Here is a 21,150-nt window from a genome sequence, read left to right as displayed (position 1 = left end):
GTGAACTTGAGGGGAAGACCAAAAATAAGATGGATGGATGGGATGAAAAGGGATTTGTGGAAGAGGGGAATGTATGTTAAGCAGGGAATAGATATGAGTGGAGAATGGTTGTATATAAATGATATTTCAAAGTAGCCTGAAGGGGTTTTTCTTCATCCCTGTTTTTTCCGTGGAGGGATGAGGAAGGAGAGTTGCCATGTAAATGAAATAGTCTTGCTATAGATGTGTTGTATCTTTTTCCATTGCTTCTGGCCCAGGCAGGCAGTGGCAGGAAATGAGAATGACCCTTCATCCATGAGGAGCTAAGATGAGAGGGAAACAATTGGATGGTGGATGGAAGTGGATGTGTGCCTTGGCTGACTACCACCTTTATAAGGGGGAAAGAGGCCCTTGGTATATATTGTAGACAGATGAAGAAGAAGGAAAGTGTGGTGGTTGTGTCTAGGGCAGATCAGTTCTGTGGCTGGGCCTATTCTTTGTTGGTACTGGAGCTTGATGGTGTTTTTGGGTGGTATTAGTAGAAGTTTTTATTTATACATTCAAGTAGAAAAAGTTTTTAAGTTCAGCAGGTAGTGCTTGTATAATATGATAGGGATGAGTGTGGTTGAGTGGTTAACAAAACTGTGTACCTATCACTTTGATATGGTATCAATCCATTGCCTTTGGTCTCTTATGCAGATGCTTTTAGGTAACAAGCAACAGCCCATGGTATTCCCTGGGGCAGATTTTTTAGTTTCAGAGTGGAGGATTTCTATAAGGGTGGTTTTGGTGCTTTGTTATTATTTATATATATATATATATATATATATATATATATATATATTTTTTTTTTTTTTTTTTTTTTTTTTTTGCTGATTGTCGGTAAACATGTGGAAGCATAGTCAAGCAGGATTCGTGGTTCTTTATGCTTATCTCTCTTCCTAAATACTGTTCATTATCATCAACTCCCTTTCTGAACACATCTTAAACAGCATGGTTCTTTATGCTTATCTCTCTTCCTAAATAATGTTCGTTATCATCAACTCCCTTTCTGAACAAATCTTAAACATCTCTCCTTTATAGTTCTTACCAAACATCTCTCCTTTATAGTTCTTACCAAACATCTCTCCTTTATAGTTCTTACCAAACATCCCCACTACACCAATCAGTTCATCTCCTGCTCTAGCATTGAAGTCCCCAAAAGTCCAAAAGATCTCCTGGAGAACCCAAGGAGTATTACCTGCTGTCTTTTGAAAATAAGTCTGTTTCGTATTTATAGCTCAAGAATTGAATTGTAAAACTGATAATTTGAATATCTTCAGTGCTTGACTAGTGTAAGGAGCATATTTATGAATATCTTGAGTATTGGATACTTCAGTGATATGGTTTCATATCTTTTCAGTTTTATGTGTGAAGTTTAATGAAAGAAGTAAAATATGTCATCAAATCCTCTTCAAGCAACACAAAGTTCGTACACAAAATGTCCAGAAACCACCTGATAGAACACTGTTCTTAATAAATGTACCACCATATTGCAATGAAGTAAGTTACTTGTTCTAGTTTTTATATGACAAAATATTTTTAAGTGTTATAAGTGGTGTCTTATCCTTATCTTTATGATTAACCACTTGAGTACGACTCAAATTCTTGCACGCAGCATCAGCTGCCATATGTAATTTGCATCACACTATTTGCATTATAAAATGTAAAGTCACTGCTGTATTACTTGTTCTCTTACAAAGAAAACATGATCAAACCAATTCACAGAATCCATGGGTAACTTGCACCTCATGACAACTATGTAGGCATCATATCAAAGTGGTTAATAATAATAGTAATAATTTTTGCTTTAAGTTTTACCAAATAGAAAGCCCACAACCTGAATTTTAGATTGTTGTTTGTGTTGTATTGGTGTGAGACTGTTTCTGTCACTAGTTGAAAGTAGTAGGAAAAGGAGGATGAGGGCAGTTCCCAGTTGACAGGTCTGTATGTGTAAAAAGGTGTAAGAAATACAGTTGAAGTTGACAGGGAGAGATCATGGGCCCAGTCCAGAGACTGAGTGTCAGCCCCTCAGGGCTACACCTAAGGGAAGTGTGGGAGTTGACAGGTTTTGAAAATGGACAGCTTCACATGAGGTGTGGGAGTTGACAGGTTTTGGAAATGGACAGCTTCACTTGCCCCTCTTGCAGAACCACCACATACAGGTACCTGTCAATGGTACCTATTAATGGTTTATCATATGTAAGATATCTTTGTGTTTTCAGGCATGTTTCAAGCGGATCTTTTCCACCTGTGGCAAAGTTGTTAGTGTCTTCTTTCATAAGAATCCCAGTGCTGGTGTGCATCCAGAGCAAGGTTTCTTTGATGAAACAGAACCTGTTAAGGTTGGTATTGAGTCTTGAATTTCAAGTCCCTTGATAGATATTGATACATGTCCATTGTGCATAAACTTATTCTATTTATTTATTTTTTATTTATTTATTCTTTTCTTTCTTTAATATTGCAGTACAACCATATTCTCTGGAATGTCAATCTCTACTAAAGGGAGACATCTTGTGTACCTCTTTTTATCAATTTCTTGTTATCCCAATGAAGATTTTTGTTTAGGGAATGAACACCACATTTATCAAATGTTATGCCAGATATAGTGGGGATTTTTAGTGGTAGTGTCTGGCCTGAACAATCTCAGAATAGTAGAAGGCAGAGGATTGTCTGTCTATATCTGTCTATATACCAAGAGTCTTTTCTCCCCTCCACCACCCTTTCCTCCTCTCATCTTGGCTCCTCACAGACGATGGGTCATCCCTGTATCCTGCCCATTCCTCTGGGTCAGAAGCAATTTAGTTAGACACAGTATATCCACAGCAAGGCCGCTTCACATAATCAGTGACCTTCCCCCCTCTCCGTCCCCTCATGCAGAAAAAGAGAAGATGGTGAGAAATCCCTTCAGACTGTGTCAAAATATCATTCACACATAAACAACCCCTACTCTCCCATCTCCCACCCCCTTCTTTGCATAACAGTATCATCTATACATACATATATATACTAAAGGCTTTTTCCCCCTTACAAGGGAGGTAGTCAAAAAGAAAAAGGTATAAAACCATTCCCACCTATTCCATCCCTAGATATACTCCACTCCCCTCCACCCTCTACCCTCTCTCTTATCTTGGCACCTCCTGGATGACAGGTCATCCCTGAACTAATTCTCAGACAAACCTACATACATACAGTGAGACCTCTCATTAACGGACGTTAATTAGCTGTGTTTGTGGTGTTTTTGCTGTGTTTTTAGTGTTTTGGAGTGGTTTTTGGGTAGCATAGTGATTGCACGCACTAAACAACAGCACTAAAAACACCGAAAACATAGCAAAAACACCGCAAACACAGCTAATTAATGTCCATTAATGAGAGGTTTCACTGTACATACATATACCAAGGCCTTTTCCCCCTTTCAAGGGAGGTAACTAAAAAGAAAAAGGCATAAAATCATTCCCACCCATTCCATCCCTAAATACACTCCACTCCCCTCCATCCTTCCTCATCTTAGCACCTCCTGGATGGCAGGTCATCCCTGCACCTTGTCCACTGCCCTGGGTCAGAAGCAGTGTCGCAAGTCACAGCACATCCACAGCAAGGCCGCTTCATTAAATTGGCGACCCCCCCTCTCCGTCCCCTCATGCATAAAAGGAGAAGACGGGGAGAAATCCCTTTGGGCTGCGTCAAATTTTGCTCACACATACTACCTCACCCCCCATCCCCCCACCCATTCCACCTCATCCATATACAACCATTCTCCATTCACCCCTGTCTTCTATCCTCTCCCGTCCTTCCTCAACAGATATTCCCCTCTTCCCCAAAGCCCCCTTCACCCCATCCATCCATCTCATCCTAGGACGTCCCCTCATGTTCACTCCCTCCACATCTGCTTTCCATACCTCTTTCACTAGTCTTTCTTCACTCATTCTTTCCATGTGTCCAAACCATCCTAATACTCTTTCATCAACCCTATCTCCCAACTCCCTTTCCACCCCTGTTCTCCTCCTCGCCTCCTCATTTCTCACTCTATCTAGCCTAGTAACCCCCATCATACTTCTCAGACACCTCATCTCAAACACATTCAAACTCCTTCTCTCTTCCTCTCTTGTGTTCCATGTTTCTGCCCCATACAGTGCTGTTGGCACAATCACTCCTTCATACAGTCTCCTCTTAGCATCCATTCCCAAATGTCTATTCCTCATTACACTTTTTTAATCCAAGGCATTTACTCGCTTCTCTCAATCTACATTCTACCTCCACCTTCACTCCACTTTTTCCTGCCACATTTGCACCCAAGTATCTAAAACTATCCACTTCCTCCAGTTGCTCTCCCTTAATGCTCACTTCCAGTCTGCTGCCACTTTCACCCCTTGAACATCTCATCACCTTACTTTTACCCACATTTATCTTCAGCTTTCTTTTTTCACACACTCTCCCAAACTCTCACCAACTTCCTCAATCCCTCCTCCGATCCTGCCACAAGTGCAGTGTCGTCCGCAAACAACATCTGGCTCACCTCCCACTTTTCTCCATTCTCTTTAACCATCTCCAATCCCTGACCCACCACCCTTGCATTTACCTCTCGCACCACCCCATCCATGTACAAGCTGAACAGCCAGGGCGACATAACGCATCCCTAACGAAGTCCCACTTTTACCTCGAACCCCTCACTCTCTCCATTTCTAATCCTGACACATGCTCTACTACATACATACATACATATACCAAGGCTTTTTCCCCCTTACAAGGGAGGTAGCCAAAAAGGAAAAGGCATAAATTCATTCCCACCCATTCCATCCCTAAATACACTCCACACCCCCTCCACCCTCCCTCTTATCTTAGCACCTCCTGGATGACGGGTCATCCCTGCACCTTGTCCACTGCCCTGGGTCAGAAGCAGTGTTGCAAGACACAGCACATCCACAGCAAGGCCGCTTCATTAAATCAGCGACCCCCCCTCTCCGTCCCCCCATGCATAAAAGGAGAAGACGGGGAGAAATCCCTTTGGGCTGCGTCAAATTTTGCTCACACATACTACCTCATCCCCCATCCCCCCGCCCATTCCACCTCATGCATCACAACATCATCCATATACAACCATTCTCCATTCACCCCTGTCTTCTGTCCTCTCCCGTCCTTCCTCAACAGACATTCCCCTCTTCCCCAAAGCCCCTTTCACCCCATCCATCCACCTCATCCTAGGACGTCCCCTCATGTTCACTCCCTCCACATCTGCCTTCCATACCTCTTTCACTAGTCTTTCTTCACTCATTCTTTCCATGTGTCCAAACCATCCTAATACTCTTTCATCAACCCTATCTCCCAACTCCCTTTCCACCCCTGTTCTCCTCACCTCCTCATTTCTTACTCTATCTAGCCTAGTAACCCCCATCATACTACTCTCGTAAAAACTAGAGGAGAAAAAATCATCACAAACTCCAGAACCAGTCAGACTCACTAGTTCATCCCACACCAACACTTCATCTCCACATTTCTCACAATTCAACTTCCAACACCAGTGCCTCACCTCTACATTCCTCACAACCCATTCTTGAAACATCTATCATACTTTTCAAGCATCTCATCATCATTACAATCAGTCTTTCATACAACCTATCTTATATTCCATGAAATTGTCACTGGTTTTAAAAACAAGTTTTCTATTTCAGGGATTTAAAGTTGCATATGTTGTGTTCTCTCATGCATCTGGGATAAAAAATGCTCTTGCATTAGACCTTCAAGAGGAACATGTGTTGTCAACTGAGGAAGAACCAATTGTGATGGGTATTGATAGTAAGTAAAATTGCTAATGTTAGAGATCTTAAAGCTTTAAAGTAATTGTGTGGTTCTCATACCAAAGTACCTGCTTCTTATGAAATGGATATTTCTGTGGGGTTGATGTCAGGGAATTTGCTGGAGTATTGAGTTTGATGGTCTGCCTTGAAGAGCTTGTTTTTATCTTGAGTGTGGATGTATAGTACAGGTGATAGGTTGTTATACATGTTTGAGTAGTATGCTGGTTCTCTCTCTCTCTCTCTCTATCTCTTATTTTTTCAGACACTCCACATGAAGCCCATATAACCCAGGTGTATTACCAGCTTTCATCACTTTCACTGCTCATTGAAATCATCTTTTCCCATAGCCCTTTCATTTTCTTTGCCAATCGTTCATTTTCCTAGCATCTTCCACTGCCACAATCCCTCCCTCCCTAACTTCCTCTGTTTTCAAAAATTCCCTGAAATACTCTTTTCATCTTTCACATACTGCCCTCACTTCCATTAATATCTATTCATCTGCACATTTCTCCTTTTCCTTTCCACCTGACTCATCCCCCTCACTTTTTACTTCCTTCCTAATCATCTTTTTATTCTTTTCAAAATTCTTTATTAAACTATCTATCCATCTATATACTAAGGGACTCTCCCCCCTTACAAGGGAGGTAGCAAGCCAAAGCATGCACCCATTCCACTCCCATCTACCACCCATTTGTTTCCCTCTCATCTTAGCACCTCGTGGATGAAGGGTCATCCCTGTCTCCAGAACTCTTACCACCACCACCCACTCCACACACACACTAAATATCTGTTCTCCTCTTTGCCTTCCTCACCTTGCATTTTGCTTCTCTTCTCTCTCGTGCCTCTCATATGCCTTCCTAGTTCAACCGTGCAATCAATCCTCCTACTTGCTTCTTCTTTTCCACCACCACCTTCATCTCTTATTCCACCATTTACTGCCTCTCCTGCTTCCTCCCATTCTCCTCATCCCACATACCATCTTTGCACACTTCATCACTTCCTCTTTGAAATACACACATTCTTCTACTCCTGTTTCCCCTTTATCCCTCACCATGTCCCACACTTCTCTCAGCTTCTGGTGGTGGGGGAAAAGAATACTGCCACCAAGTATTTCCACTTGGATTGTAAGAGGCAAGAAGAATGGGACGGGAATTGGGGCTAGGCATCCTTCTCCTTGTAGCCTAAGGTTTGGGTCTTTTAATGTGCATGGATGTGGTACAGATGAGAGTAAAAGGGAAGAGATAGGTAGTATGTTTGTGAGAAGAAAGATGGATGTGTTGGCTTTGAGTGAAACTAAGTTGAAAGGGAAGGGTGAGTGTAAGTGTGGGAGTGTAAGTGGGAGGTTATCAGGAGTGAAGAGAGGGCGAGGGAGGGAAGGGGTGGCTATTCTAGTAAGTGAAGAGATAGGTAAACGTGTAATGGAGTGGAAGGAGGTTTCCTCAAGGATGATGTGGATGAAGGTGAAACTGGGAAAGGAGATGTGGGTCTTTGTAAGTGCATATGGGCCTGGCAGTGAGAAGAGTGTAGAAGAAAGGGAGGCCTTTTGGATAGATCTAAATGAGTGCATAGAGAATTTAGGGAGAAATGTCAATGTAATAGTACTGGGAGACCTTAATGCTAGGGTAGGAAATGGTCCAATTGATAGAGTGGTTGGGAAATGTGGAGTTCCAGGAAAGAATTGTAGTGGAGAGTTGATGGTGGAAATGTGTCTAGAGAGTTGATGATAGCAAATACAGTGTTTTGGAAGAAAGTCAAGCATAAGTACACATGGGAGAGGGTGGTGGATGGAAGGGTGGTAGATAGAGTGTTAATGGATTATGTAGTGGTAAATAGGATTATGATAGGAAGAGTTAAGGATGTACATGTGCTAAGGGGAGAGGGTGGGGGAATATCAGATCATTTTTTGGTGGAAGGTAAGTTGAGAGTGGAGGATAGATGGAGAAAGAGGAAAGGGGCAGAAGGTAGGGAGGTGCTTAGAGTGAACTTTTTAAATGAAAAAGAAAAGGAGAAGGAGTACAAGAAGCTGAAGGAGGAGTGGGAGGGAGTGAAGGATAGAGTAGAGCTTGGTGTGGAGGAGGAATGGGGATGGTTCAAGGAGGGAGTCACAAAGTGTGCAAGGATGGTGTGTGGAACAAGAAGGACAGGAGGAAATAGAAGGAAGGGTAGTGAATGGTGGGATGAGGAAACAAAGAAGGTTGTAGAAGAGAAGAAGCAAGCTTTCACAGTTTGGTTACAAAATAGGACGAGGGAGTCATATGAGAGGTACAAAGAAAAGAAAAGAGAAGTAAAGCAAAATGTAAAGGAGGCAAAGAGGAGAGCAGATGTGAAATGGGGTAAAAGTATGACAGAAAATTTTGAAAGTAATAAAAAGATGTTTTGGAAGGAAATTAAGGAGGAAGAGGAAGCGAATCAAGTAGAGAAAAAAAGGTAAAAGGTGCAGATGGAGAGATGATAATGGAAGAGAAGGCAGTAAGGGGAAGATGGGCAGAATATTTTAGGGAGTTGCTAAATGTGAAGGAGGATAGGGAGGGAAAGATAGTTGCAGTGGGAAATGCTAAGAAAATGACCGTGATGAGTGAGGAAAATGGAGGAGAAATAAGGAAGGATGAAGTGAAGACAGTTGTTGGGATGATGAAAGCAGGTAAGGCACCTGGTCTGGATGGATGCCATGCAGAATGTCTAAAAAACGGAGGTACGGTGATGGTGGACTGGCTGGTGAGGTTATTTAATGTTTGCTGGAGAGAGGGTAGAGTGCCGGAGGACTGGAGGAGTGCCTGTATAGTTCCACTTTACAAGGGAAAAGGGGACAAGTGTGAATGTAGTAGTTTCAGAGGGATTAGTTTGTTAAGTGTAGTTGGGAAGGCTTATGGGAGGATCTTGATTGAGAGGATTAGGAGAGGAACAGAGGGAGTAATTGGTGAGGAACAGTGGATTTAGGATGGGTAGAGGTTGTGTAGATCAGATCTTTGTGGTAAGACAAAATGTGAGAAAGCTATAGGAAAGGGGAAGGGTGATTTTTGGGCTTTTATGGATCTGGAAAAGGCTTACGATAGGGTAGACAGAAAGGCACTGTGGGAGGTTATGCAGATATATAGGATAGGAGGAAAGCTTCTAGGAGCTGTCAAGAGTTTTTATGAGAGTAGTAGAGCTTGTGTCAGGATTAGAAATGGAGAGAGTGAGTGGTTCGAGGTAAAGGTGGGACTCCATCAAGGATGCGTTATGTCGCCCTGGCTGTTCAACTTATACATGGATGGGGTAGTGTGAGAGGTAAATGCAAGGGTGGTGGGTCAGGGATTGGAGATGGTTAAAGAAAATGGAGAAAAGTGGGAGGTGAGCCAGCTGTTGTTTGCGGACGACACTGCACTTGTGGCAGGATCAGAGGATGGATTGAGGAAGTTGGTGACAGAGTTTGGGAGAGTATGTGATAGAAGAAAGCTAAAGATAAATGTGGGTAAAAGTAAGGTGATGAGATGTACAAGGGGTGAAAGTGGCAGCAGACTGGAAGTGAGCATAAAGGGAGAGCGACTGGAGGAAGTGGATAGTTTTAGATACTTGGGTGCAAATGTGGCAGGAAAAGGTGGAGTGAAGGTGGAGGTAGAATGTAGATTGAGAGAAGCGAGTAAATGCCTTGGTGGATTGAAGAGTGTAATGAGGAATAGACATTTGGGAATGGATGCTAAGAGGAGACTATATGAAGGAGTGATTGTGCCAACAGCACTGTATGGGGCAGAAACATGGAACATAAGAGAGGAAGAGAGAAGGAGTTTGAATGTGTTTGAGATGAGGTGTCTGAGAAGTATGATGGGGGTTACTAGGCTAGATAGAGTGAGAAATGAGGAGGTGAGGAGGAGAACAGGGGTGGAAAGGGAGTTGGGAGATAGGGTTGGTGAAAGAGTATTAGGATGGTTTGGACACATGGAAAGAATGAGTGAAGAAAGACTAGTGAAAGAGTTATGGAAGGCAGATGTGGAGGGAGTGAACATGAGGGGACGTCCTAGGATGAGATGGATGGATGGGGTGAAGGGGGCTTTGGGGAAGAGGGGAATGTCTGTTGAGGAAGGACAGGAGAGGACAGAAGACAGGGGTGAATGGAGAATGGTTGTATATGGATGATGTTGTGATGCATGAGGTGGAATGGGCGGGGGGATGGGGGATGAGGTAGTATGTGTGAGCAAAATTTGACGCAGCCCAAAGGGATTTCTCCCCGTCTTCTCCTTTTATGCTTGGGGGGACGGAGAGGGGGGGTCGCCGATTTAATGAAGTGGCCTTGCTGTGGATGTGCTGTGACTTGCGACACTGCTTCTGACCCAGGGCAGTGGACAAGGTGCAGGGATGACCCGTCATCCAGGAGGTGCTAAGATAAGAGGGAGGGTGGAGGGGGTGTGGAGTATATTCAGGGGTGGAATGGGTGGGAATGATTTTATGCCTTTTCCTTTTTGGCTACCTCCCTTGTAAGGGGGAAAAAGCCTTGGTATATGTATGTATCTTTCCAATTTAAGTTATGTATCCTCAGCACTTTGCTACCTCCCTCCCTCTCCTCCTCCACTTTTCTTCCACTCAGTTTCCTTTACATCAAAAAATTATTGGACAATCCCCATCTCTACCCTTGAAAACATGAACAGCCAGAACTTGTACAATTCCGTTTTGGGTACTACTACATAGTCTATTAATGCCATTTCAACCACTCCCCCCACATATGCTTTCTCACATATACACTTGGCTCTCTTCTTGAATACTGTTTCCTATCATCAACTCTTTAAACACATCTCTGATATCATCTCTCTGCTGTAATTCTTACCTGACACTTGGAAAGAATTGAGAGACTAAAATGAGCGAGTTTCTGCACCAGTTTTTGAGGTCAGGTACAAATTCCTCTGGATCTCACCCCTCAGGATGAGATGGGGGATTTGCAATGACTTCTTGAAGATAATTGGGTTCACTTTGGAACTTTGGGTCATCCTGTAGACCTTTGTTTCTTCTTGGAAGTTAATATTGCTACAGGAAAGCCCATTTTCTGATACTAAGAGTTACATCAGTAGTAAAAATCACAAAATGCAGACCAAATGTTATAACCAATTCTGTTGTGACCATGCCTCTTCAGAGGCATCATAATTGTGAAGGGGCTGAATCACATAACCTAAACCTCTTTAGAATGGTAGCCTCTCCTCAACTGAATAAAATTTTGTGGCAGTAACCAAAACAAAATTTGTAAACTGCTTATGAAATGGTGATTTTTTCATTTTGTGAATAGTCATATTGTTCTAACTAAATATTTTGGTTTGGTAGGATGGTATCAAGAGACCAGAGCTGCTATGCCTGACCCAGAAGTATTGAAGGTTGAAATAGAAAAGATTGTGGCAGAATATGACAAAAATCAAGAAGCCACTAAGAAGAAAAATGAGGAACCAGATGATGGAGGATGGATCACAGTTTCTAATGAGTGCGTATCTTTATCCTTTAATATCTGTAAAATCTTTTGATGCATGCCAATAATAGAACTGACTACATTAAGCGAGCTGGTGTTTGTGTGTGCTGGGGTATTGGCTGCATGTTATTGTGGGGTTAAAAGCTGCTTAGTAGCATGCAGCTGATACTTTAGGGTCTATATGGGGCACCCCTACAGACCAGAGCCACACATAATTTTCTATGTGGTAGAGGAAATCTTTATTCATAGAGAAATGATGCTACTTTATTATAGTGTGACGGTCTTTCTGTTATGCTGCCCCCCAACTCTTGTTACTGTCCTGTACCACTTCTCTGAATATTCATTTTCTCATTTCGCTGATGATGAGAGCAGGTAAGGCACCTGGGCTGGGTGGATGTCATGCAGAATGTCTGAAAAAAGGAGGTACAGTGATGGTGGACTGGCTGGTGAGGTTATTCAGTGTTTGTTTAAGAGAGGGTAGGGTGCCAGAGGACTGGAGGAGTGCCTGTATAGTTCCTTGTTTACAAGGGAAAAGGGGACAAGTGTGAATGTAGTAGTTTCAGAGGGATCAGCTTGTTAAGTGTAATTGGGAAGGCTTATGGGAGGGTCTTGATTGAGAGGATTAGGAGAGGAACAGAAGGAGTAATTGGTGAGGAACAGTGTGGGTTTAGGACAGGTAGGGGTTTTGCATAGATCAGATTTTTGGGGTAAGACAGATATGTGAGAAAGCTATAGGAAAAGGTAAGGATGTTTTTTGGGCTTTTATGGATTTGGAAAAAGCTTATGACAGGGTAGATAGGAAGGCACTGTGGGAGGTATTGCATATATATGGGATGGGAGGAAAGCTTCTAGGAGCTGTCAAGAGTTTTTATGAGAGTATTAGAGTGTATGTCAGGATTAGAAATAGAATGAGTGGTTTGAGGTAAAGGTGGGACTTCGTCAAGGATGTATTTACCTAGTTGTATTTACCTGGTTGTATTTTATGGGATGGGAGCTATGCTCATTGTGACCCGTTTTCGTATCTCTCCACGTCCAGTTTTTTCTTGAAATTGTGTATAGTTCTGGCATTCACTGTTTCACTGTTCAGTTTGTTCCAGACATCAATCACTCTGTGTGGGAAACTATTCTTTTTTAGGTCCCCTCTGTAACTGTCTTTCTTTAGTTTGTTTACATGTCCTCTTGTTCCATTTTAATAGGTCATATTTATCAAGAACTTCCATCCCTTTCAAAATTCTGAAAATGGTCAACAAATTGCCTCTTTCCCTTCTCTGTTCCAATGTTGACAACTGTAATTTCTCCAATCGTTGCTCATATGTCAAATTTGATAGTGTTGGTGCCATTTTTGTCACTGCTCTTTGGATTCTTTCTAATTTTCTTGTGTTTTTCTTTGTGCTAGGTGCCCACATAGATATACATACATACATATACCAAAGGCTTTTTTCCCCTTACAAGGGAGGTAGCCAAAAAGAAAATGGCATAAAAACCATTCCCACCCACTCCATCCCTAATACACTCCACTCCCCTCCACCCTCCCTCTTATCTTGGCACCTCCTGGATGATGGGTCATCCCTGCATCTTGTCCACTGCCCTGGGTCAGAGGCAGTGCTGCAAGACACAGCACATACACAGCAAGGCCACTTCATTAAATCACCCCCCCTCTCCGTCCCCTTATGCAGAAAAGGAGAAGACAGGGAGAAATCCCTTCAGGCTGCATCAAATTTTGCTCATACATACTACCTCACCCCCATCCCCCCACCCATTCCACCTCATGCATCACAACATCATCCATATACAACCATTCTCCATTCACCCCTGTCTTCTGTCCTCTCCCGTCCTTCCTCAACAGACATTCCCCTCTTCCCCAAGGCCCCTCTCACCCCATCCATCCATCTCATCATAGGTCACCCCTCATGTTCACTCCCTCTATCTCTGCCTTCTATACCTCTTTTACTAGTCTTTCTTCACTCATTCTTTCCATGTGTCCAAACCATCCCAATACTCTTTCATCAACCCTATCTCCCAACTCCCTTACCACCCCTGCTCTCCTCCTTACCTCCTCATTCCTCACTCTATCCAGCCTAGTAACCCCTATCATACTTCTCGGACACCTCATCTCAAACACATTCAAACCTCTTCCTCTCTTATGTTCCATGTTTCTGCCCTATACAGTGCTGTTGGCACTCACTCCTTCATACAATCTCCTCTTAGCATCCATTCCCAAATGTCTATTCCTCATTACACTTTTTAAACCACCAAGGCATTTACTCGCTTCTCTCAATCTACATTCTACCTCCACTCCACCCATTTCTGCCACATTCACACCCAAGTATCTAAAACTATCCATTTCCTCCAGTCGCTCTCCCTTAATGCTTACTTCCAGTCTGTTGCCACTTTCACCCCTTGTACATCTCATCACTTTACTTTTACATACATACATATACCAAGGCTTTTTCCCCCTTACAAGGGAGGTAGCCAAAAAGGAAAAGACATAAAATCATTCCCACCCATTCCATCCCTGAATACACTCCATACCCCTCCACCCTCCCTCTCATCTTAGCACACTTTACTTTTGCCCACATTTGTCTTCAACTTTCTTCTTTCACACACTCTCCCAAACTCTATCACCAACTTCCTCAATCCCTCTTCTGATCCTGCTACAAGTGCAGTGTCATCTGCAAACTACAGCTGGCTCACCTCCCACTTTTCTCCATTTTCTTTAAACATCTCCAATCCCTGACCCACCACCCTTGCTTTACCTCTCACACCACCCCATCCATGTATAAGTTGAACAGCCAGGGCAACATAACGCATCCCTGACAAAGTCCTACCTTTACCTCAAACCACTCACTCTCTCCATTTCTAATCCTGACACATGCTCTACTACTCTGCAGAGGATGCAGAAAGAATTACATCCCTGGCCTCTCTGAGCAAAGCAAAGACCAATACAACGAGTATATTCAGGCATATAATGAAGATCCTTTCTCTGAAAGTACCACTGAGCTCGGAGATAGCCTACTTGCCTCAATCAGCGAGGAAAGGAAAGAACGCTGGCATGAGATCATAACTAATATTGACATGACCCATAACAGCAAGAAAGCTTGGGCAACAATTAAAAAACTCAATTCAGACAAGGCCCCCCAGCCCAGAGTAGCTGCTGTCACACCGAACCAGGTGGCTAATCAAATGCTACTCAACGGCAAGCCAGCCAATAAAGAGAGAGGCTTTTTAAAGAAAATGAAGCATGAGATGGGTTGCATCATGCAAGATTGTAAACAAGGCCTTGTACCCTTCACACTAGCTGATTTAAATGCTGCAATGAAACATCTGAAATGCGGCAAGGCTTCTGGAGAGGATGGCATCACTCCATAGATGATACAACATTTTGGGGAAAACGCCAAGACATGGCTACTGACCTTATTTAACAACTGCGCCATGTCCTACCAAATTCCTAAGATATGGAGAAAAGCCAGAGTAGTGGCCCTTCTCAAACCAGGGAAAGATCCATCATCTCCCAAAAGCTATAGACCAATATCCCTCTTGTGTACCTTATACAAGCTGTATGAAAGAATGATCCTTGCACGCATTGAGAGAACAGTTGATGAACAACTTTCAGCTGATCAAGCAGGCTTTAGACCAGGCCGCTCATGCTGCAGTCAGGTATTGAACCTAACGCAATATATTGAAGATGGATTCGAGAAAAAGAAAATGACTGGCGCTGTCTTTGTAGATCTTACAGCCGCCTATGATACAGTCAATCATAGGGCACTCCTTTTGAAAGTTGCCAAAACACTACAGAATCACACCTTGGTTCACATCATCCAGTCTCTTCTAACAAACCACCGTTTCTATGTGGAAATGGATGGCAAGAAAAGCAGGTACCGTTTCCAGAAGAACGGACTCCCACAAGGATCTGTGTTGGCTCCAACACTGTTCAACATTTATACCAATGACCAGCCACAGTATCAGAATACCCATAGGTACATCTATGCAGATGATCTGTGCATTGCCACTCAGTCTGATTCCTTCAACACCATCGAAGACCGACTATCAGAGGCCCTAACCACACTCTCCACGTACTACAAAAAGTGGCATCTCAATGCGAACGCAAACAAAACACAGGTGTGTGCATTCCACCTTAAAAATCACCAAGCCAAGAGAGAGCTACGAATCAGATGGAACAACACTGATCTGGCACACCACCCACACCCTGTCTATTTAGGTGTTACTCTCGACAGGACTCTCTCTTACAAAGAGCATATCAACAAGTTGATTGGAAAAATCTCAACCAGAAACAACCTCCTCAGCAAACTTGCCACCACCAGCTGGGGAACAGATCCAAACACCCTGCGACAAACAGCTTTGGCACTGTGTTACTCCACTGCAGAATATTGCGCACCAGTATGGGCCAGGTCATGCCATGCACACAAAATAGATCCAGAACTGAACAGGTCGTGTCGAATAATTACAGGTACCCTAAAACCAACGCCATTACATACTATCTACAGACTGGCAGGGATTCCACCTCCCCACATTCGGCGCGAAATAATTACCAAGATAGAAAAATATAAACAACAAAATGATCCCAGGCATCCACTATACGGTCACCTTCAGGCTGGACAGAGACTGAAGTCTCGCCAAAGCTTCATGACGGTGGAGGGACTGGATCCAACCCAAGCTGTGGCCCATAGACTAAAATGTTGGCAGGAATATGACAATCTGGGCCATAACGAGGCCATACCATGCCCAAACGAGACCTTGCCCCCAGGAGCAAACCTAACCAGGAAGGACTGGGTTACCTTAAACAGAGGAAGAGCCAAGGTGGGCAAAACGAAAGAAAACAAACACAAGTGGGGATACACCAATAGCCCCCAATGTCCCTGTGGCGAAGTACAGACGATGGTCCACGTCCTCCGGGAATGTCCATTGAGTCCCCATTGCTCCGACCAAGACCTTAGGGAAGCAAATGAAACTGCCCTTATATGGACACGGTTCTGGTGCAACAAGATATGATGATGATAAAAACTCTTGACAACTACTAGAAGCTTTCCTCCTATCCGGTATATCTGCAAAACTTCCCACAGTGCCATCCTGTCTACCCTGTCATAAGCCTTTTCCAGATCCATAAAAGCCCAAAAAACATCCTTATCTTTTCCTATACTTTCTCACATATCTATCTTATCGCAAAAATCTGATCTACGCAACCTTTACCTGTCCTAAATCCACACTGCTCCTCGCCAATCACTCCCTCTGTTCCTCTCCTATTCAATCAAGATCCTCCCATAAGCCTTCCCTACTACACGTAACAAGCCAATCCCTCTAAAACTACTACACTCACACTTGTCCCCTTTTCTCTTGTAAAGTGGAACTATAGAGGCACTCCTCCAGTCCTCCGGCACTCTACCCTCTCTCCAGCAAACATTGAATAACCTCATCAGCCAGTCCACCATCACTGTACCTCCTTTTTTTAGACATTCTGCATGGCATCCATCCAGACCAGGTGTCTTACCTGCTCTCATCATCTTAACAACTGCCTTCACTTCATCTTTCCTTATTTCTCCTCCATTATCCTCGCTCATCACGGTCATTTTCTTAGCATTTCCCACTGCAACTATCTTTCCCTCCCTATCCTCCTTCACATTTAGCAACTCCCTAAAGTACTCTGCCCATCTTCTCCTTACTGCCTTCTCTTCCATTATCATCTCTCTATCTACACCTTTTACCTTTTCTTCTCTACTTGATTCGCCTCCTCTTCCTCTCTTAATTTCTCTCCAAAACATCTTTTTATTACTTTCAAAATTTTCTGACATACTCGTACCCCATTTCACATCTGCTCTCCTCTTTGCCTTCTTTACCTTGTGCTTTACTTCTCTATTCTTTTCTTTGTACCTCTCATATGACTCCCTCGTCCTATTTTGTAACAATCTCTTCTACAACCTTCTTTGTTTCCTCATCCCACCATTCACTACCCTTCCTTCCATTTCCTCCCATCCTTCTTGTTCCACACACCATCTTTGCACACTTTGTGACTCCCTCCTTGAACCATCCCCATTCCTCCTCCACACCTAGCTCTACTCTATCCTTCACTCCTTCCCACTCCTCTTTCAGCTTCTTCTTGTACTCCTTTTCCTCTTCATTTAAAGAGTTCACTCTAAGCACCTCCCTACCTTTTGTCCTTTTCCTCCTTCTCCATCTATCCTCCACTCTCAACTTACCTTCCACCAAAAAATGAGCTGATATTCCCCCACCCTCTCCCCTTAGCACATGTACATCCTTAACTCTTCCTATTATACTCCAATCTACCATTACATAGTCCATTAATGCTCTATCTACCACCCTTCCATCCACCACCCTCTTCCATGTGTACTTATGCTTGACTTTCTTCCGAAACACTGTATTTGCTATCATCAACTCTCTTTTTAGACATATCTTCACCATCACCTGTCCACTATGATTCTTTCCTGGAATATTTAGCATATTCTAATTTCGGTCTTATCAATGTAATAATTATTTTCTTAACCATCTCCTCATCCATGTAGTCGAAGGCCACTTTCATTGGTCTTAATAGGTTGTAGGTCTCTCCAAATAACTTATTTACATGTTTGTCAGATGTCAAATCACTTGAGATGATTACTCCTAGGTCCCTCTCTGAGTTTACTTTTTTGACTACTTTGTTTCCAATTGTATATTTTCCCAAAACTCTATTTTGCCTCTTCCAAATTCCATTATGCTACATTTGTTGATGTTAAAGTTCATTTCATATGTCCAGCTCCATTCCTATACTTTATCCAGGTCATCTTGTAGTGATCTGCAATCTTCTTCTGTTTTCACTCTCTTGAGTAATTTGGCATCATCAGCAAAAAATTTCATGTAACAATTTACTCTTTCATCCATATCATTTATGTATATGGCAAACATTAAAGGAGCCAAAACAGAGCCTTGTGGGATGCCACTTTTTACATCTTCCCATTTCAAAGTTTTGTCTCTAAGTACCACTCTCATTTTTCTCCCATTTAAGAAATCCTTCACCCAATGTGTTATGTCACTCTGGCTGTTCAATTTATACATGGAAGGGGTGGTGTGAGAGGTAATTGCAAGGGTAGTGGGTCAGGGATTGGAGATGGTTAAAGAAAGAGAAAAGTGGGAGATAAGCCAGTTGTTTGTGGATGACACTGTGCTTGTAGCAGGATCAGAGGAGAGATTGAGGAAGTTAGTGACAGAGTTTGGGAAGGTATGTGAAAGAAGGAAGTTGAAGATAAATATGGGGAAGAGGGGAATGTCTGTTGAGGGAGGACGGGAGAGGACAGAAGAATGGAAAATGGTTGTATATGGATGATGTGATCTGTGAGGTGGAATGGGTGTGGGATGGACCAGCATGACAGCAGAGAATGGCCAGATACATTCTATTTACGTAATTTCACCTCAGAAAATGCCTTCCTATTTTCGTCATGAATAAGTGGCCACAGGGAGTAGGGGTCACATACTTTTGACAAATACTGTAGGTAGTCGCTTGATAGATTTTCTCGGTAACAATTACTTAGTTCAGCATGTAAAAGAGCCCACAAGACATGGAAATTTACTTGATCTGTTGATCACTAGCCATGAAAGCATGATAACCGATGTAGAAGTTGGTGAAACTATTGCAAGTAGTGATCAGAACTTAGATTCAAACTGTTAAAAAAAATTAGAATAAATACTTGTGTATCTAAAATACCTGATCTCAGTAAAGCTCAGTTCATAGAACTACATCAGGAGCTTCAGCTTACAGATTGAGAGGCAAAATTAAATGAAAGACCTGTAGATCAGATGAGGGAAATGTTCCAAAATATGCGTACTAAGATGATTCATACGTACATCCTGTTCAAGGACAGATACCCCCCTCAAATCAGGCTTGCCCAAAATGGTTTGACAAAGAAACTGAAAAAGTATTGCTAAAAAGAGACAGGCTTATAAGAAATATGAGTGCTCAGGTGCACCTAATGACTATCAAAGTTATGTAATAATACAGAGAACATAAGAGGTTGACGAAGGATGAGATGGATGGATGGGGTAAAAGGGACATTGGGAAAGAGGGGAATGTCAATTGAGGAAGGACAGGAGAAGACAGAAGATAGGGGTGAATGGAAAATGGTTGTATATGGATGATGTGATCCGTGAGGTGGAATGGGTGGGGGATTGGGCGTGAGGGAGTATGTGTGATAAAGGGAGGAGTGGAGATGGGGGTAGAATGTAGATTGAAAAAAGCAAGTAAATGCCTTGGGGGATTAAAAAGTGTAATGAGAAATAGGCATTTGAGAATGGATGCTAAGAGGAGATTGTATGAAGGAGTGATTGTGCCGACAGCACTGTATGGGGCAAAAACATGGAACATAAGAGAGAAGGGGTTTGAATGTGTTTGAGATGAGGTGCCTGAGAAGTATGAAAGGGATTGCTAGGCTGGATAGAGTGAGAAACAAGGAGGTGAGGAGGAGAATGGGGGTGGAAAAGGAGTTGGGAGATAGGATTGATGAAAGAGTATTGAGATGGTTTGGACACATGGAAAGAATGAGTGAAGAAAATTTGGTGAAAGAGGTGTGGAAGGCAGAGGTAGAAGGAATGAACATGAGGGGGTGACCAAGGATGAGATGGATGGATGGGGTAAAAGAGGCATTGGGAAAGAGGGGAATGTCTGTTGAGGAAGGATGGGAGAAGACAGAATATATGGGTTATTGGAGTATGGTTGTGTATGGATGATGCTGTGATGCATGAAAGGGAGTGGGTGGGGGATGGGGGGTGAGGGAGCATTTGTGAAAAATAAACTGACACAGCCCAAAGGGACTTCTCCCTGTCTTCTCCATTTCTACATGAGGAGACGGAGAGTGGTTGTCTCCAACTTAATGAAGTGGCCTTGCTGTGGATGTACTGTGTTTTGCAACACTGCTTCTGACCCAGGGTAGTGGGCGAGATGTAGGGATGACCTGTCATCCAGGAGGAACCAAGATAAGAGGGAGGGAGGGTGTTGAATGGGAGTGGAGTATGTGGGATGGAATGGGTGAGAGTGGATTTTATGCCTTTGATTTTTGGCTACCTCCCTTGTAAGGGGGAAAAAGCCTTTGGTATATGTATGTATATATATTGGAAGGAGGCCATTCTGAATACAGGCTTTGTTGAAGTCTACAGCAGGAGTAGTATTGTTCAACTTGTAAGAAGTACTCTCAATATTTCTAATGAGAGAGCGGAGGTTGGAGGTCAGGGTATTGATAGAATCTCCAAGGTACATGTTGTTTACTCTAGCTGTCTTTCGACTCAATCAGAGGTCATCTTCAGGAGTTACAATACACACAATAATATAAGAAACAGGAATGACATATGAGGTGTGGCGGGGGAGATTTTGTACCCGCGAAGAAATAATGGGACAGGAAGTCATATGAGGTGTGGCAGGAGATTTTGTACCTAGGAAGAAATCCTGAGACAGGAGGTCAACATAGCTACCCACAGAGTGCCAACGGGTTCCCCGTAGGTTGCTGGTAAGGTTTCCTCATTGATGGGAGTGAAACTTCAGGTTGTAGCTGGATATTGATGGCAGATTTATCCAGACGAATAAAAATTGATTCTGCCATCCTTAATCTCCTTCTGTCTTGTTCTCGATACAGTATCATTGTTTGTGTTTCTAGTTGTTGCCTGGTGAGGGAGTGTCCATGTGTATTACTGGTGTGATGGAGTATGGCCCCGTCCTGCAAATGTGCCGTCATCCTTTTTGACAAGTTGGTAGTGGTTGAACCTATATACCATGAATTGAGGTGACTGCAGTCACCAAAGTTACAAAAAATTTAAGATATATATATATACTGTGTATATATATATATATATATATATATATATATATATATATACACTATGTATATATAGTATATGTATATATATATATACACACAC

The 21,150-nt window shown here is 42.8% G+C and overlaps 1 protein-coding gene across 1 annotated transcript in view; it reads left to right on the top strand.

Annotated features, from left to right (window-relative positions):
* Positions 1-21,150, top strand: part of LOC143041060 (ribosomal RNA-processing protein 7 homolog A) — a 44,290-nt gene that overhangs the window by 7,583 nt on the left and 15,557 nt on the right. The window contains exons 2-5 of the mRNA XM_076212698.1: positions 1,382-1,521; positions 2,244-2,363; positions 5,688-5,811; positions 11,100-11,253. Of these exons, the coding sequence (XP_076068813.1) occupies positions 1,382-1,521; positions 2,244-2,363; positions 5,688-5,811; positions 11,100-11,253 (538 nt within the window). The remainder of the gene's footprint in view (positions 1-1,381; positions 1,522-2,243; positions 2,364-5,687; positions 5,812-11,099; positions 11,254-21,150) is intronic.

This window comes from Oratosquilla oratoria, chromosome 30 (genome assembly GCF_046742065.1).
Source record: "Oratosquilla oratoria isolate Oo_2021 chromosome 30, ASM4674206v1, whole genome shotgun sequence".
Classification (NCBI taxonomy): domain Eukaryota; kingdom Metazoa; phylum Arthropoda; class Malacostraca; order Stomatopoda; family Squillidae; genus Oratosquilla; species Oratosquilla oratoria.
The sequence above is the reverse complement of the archived record's forward strand: the minus strand, read 5'-3'. Positions and strand labels throughout refer to the sequence as shown.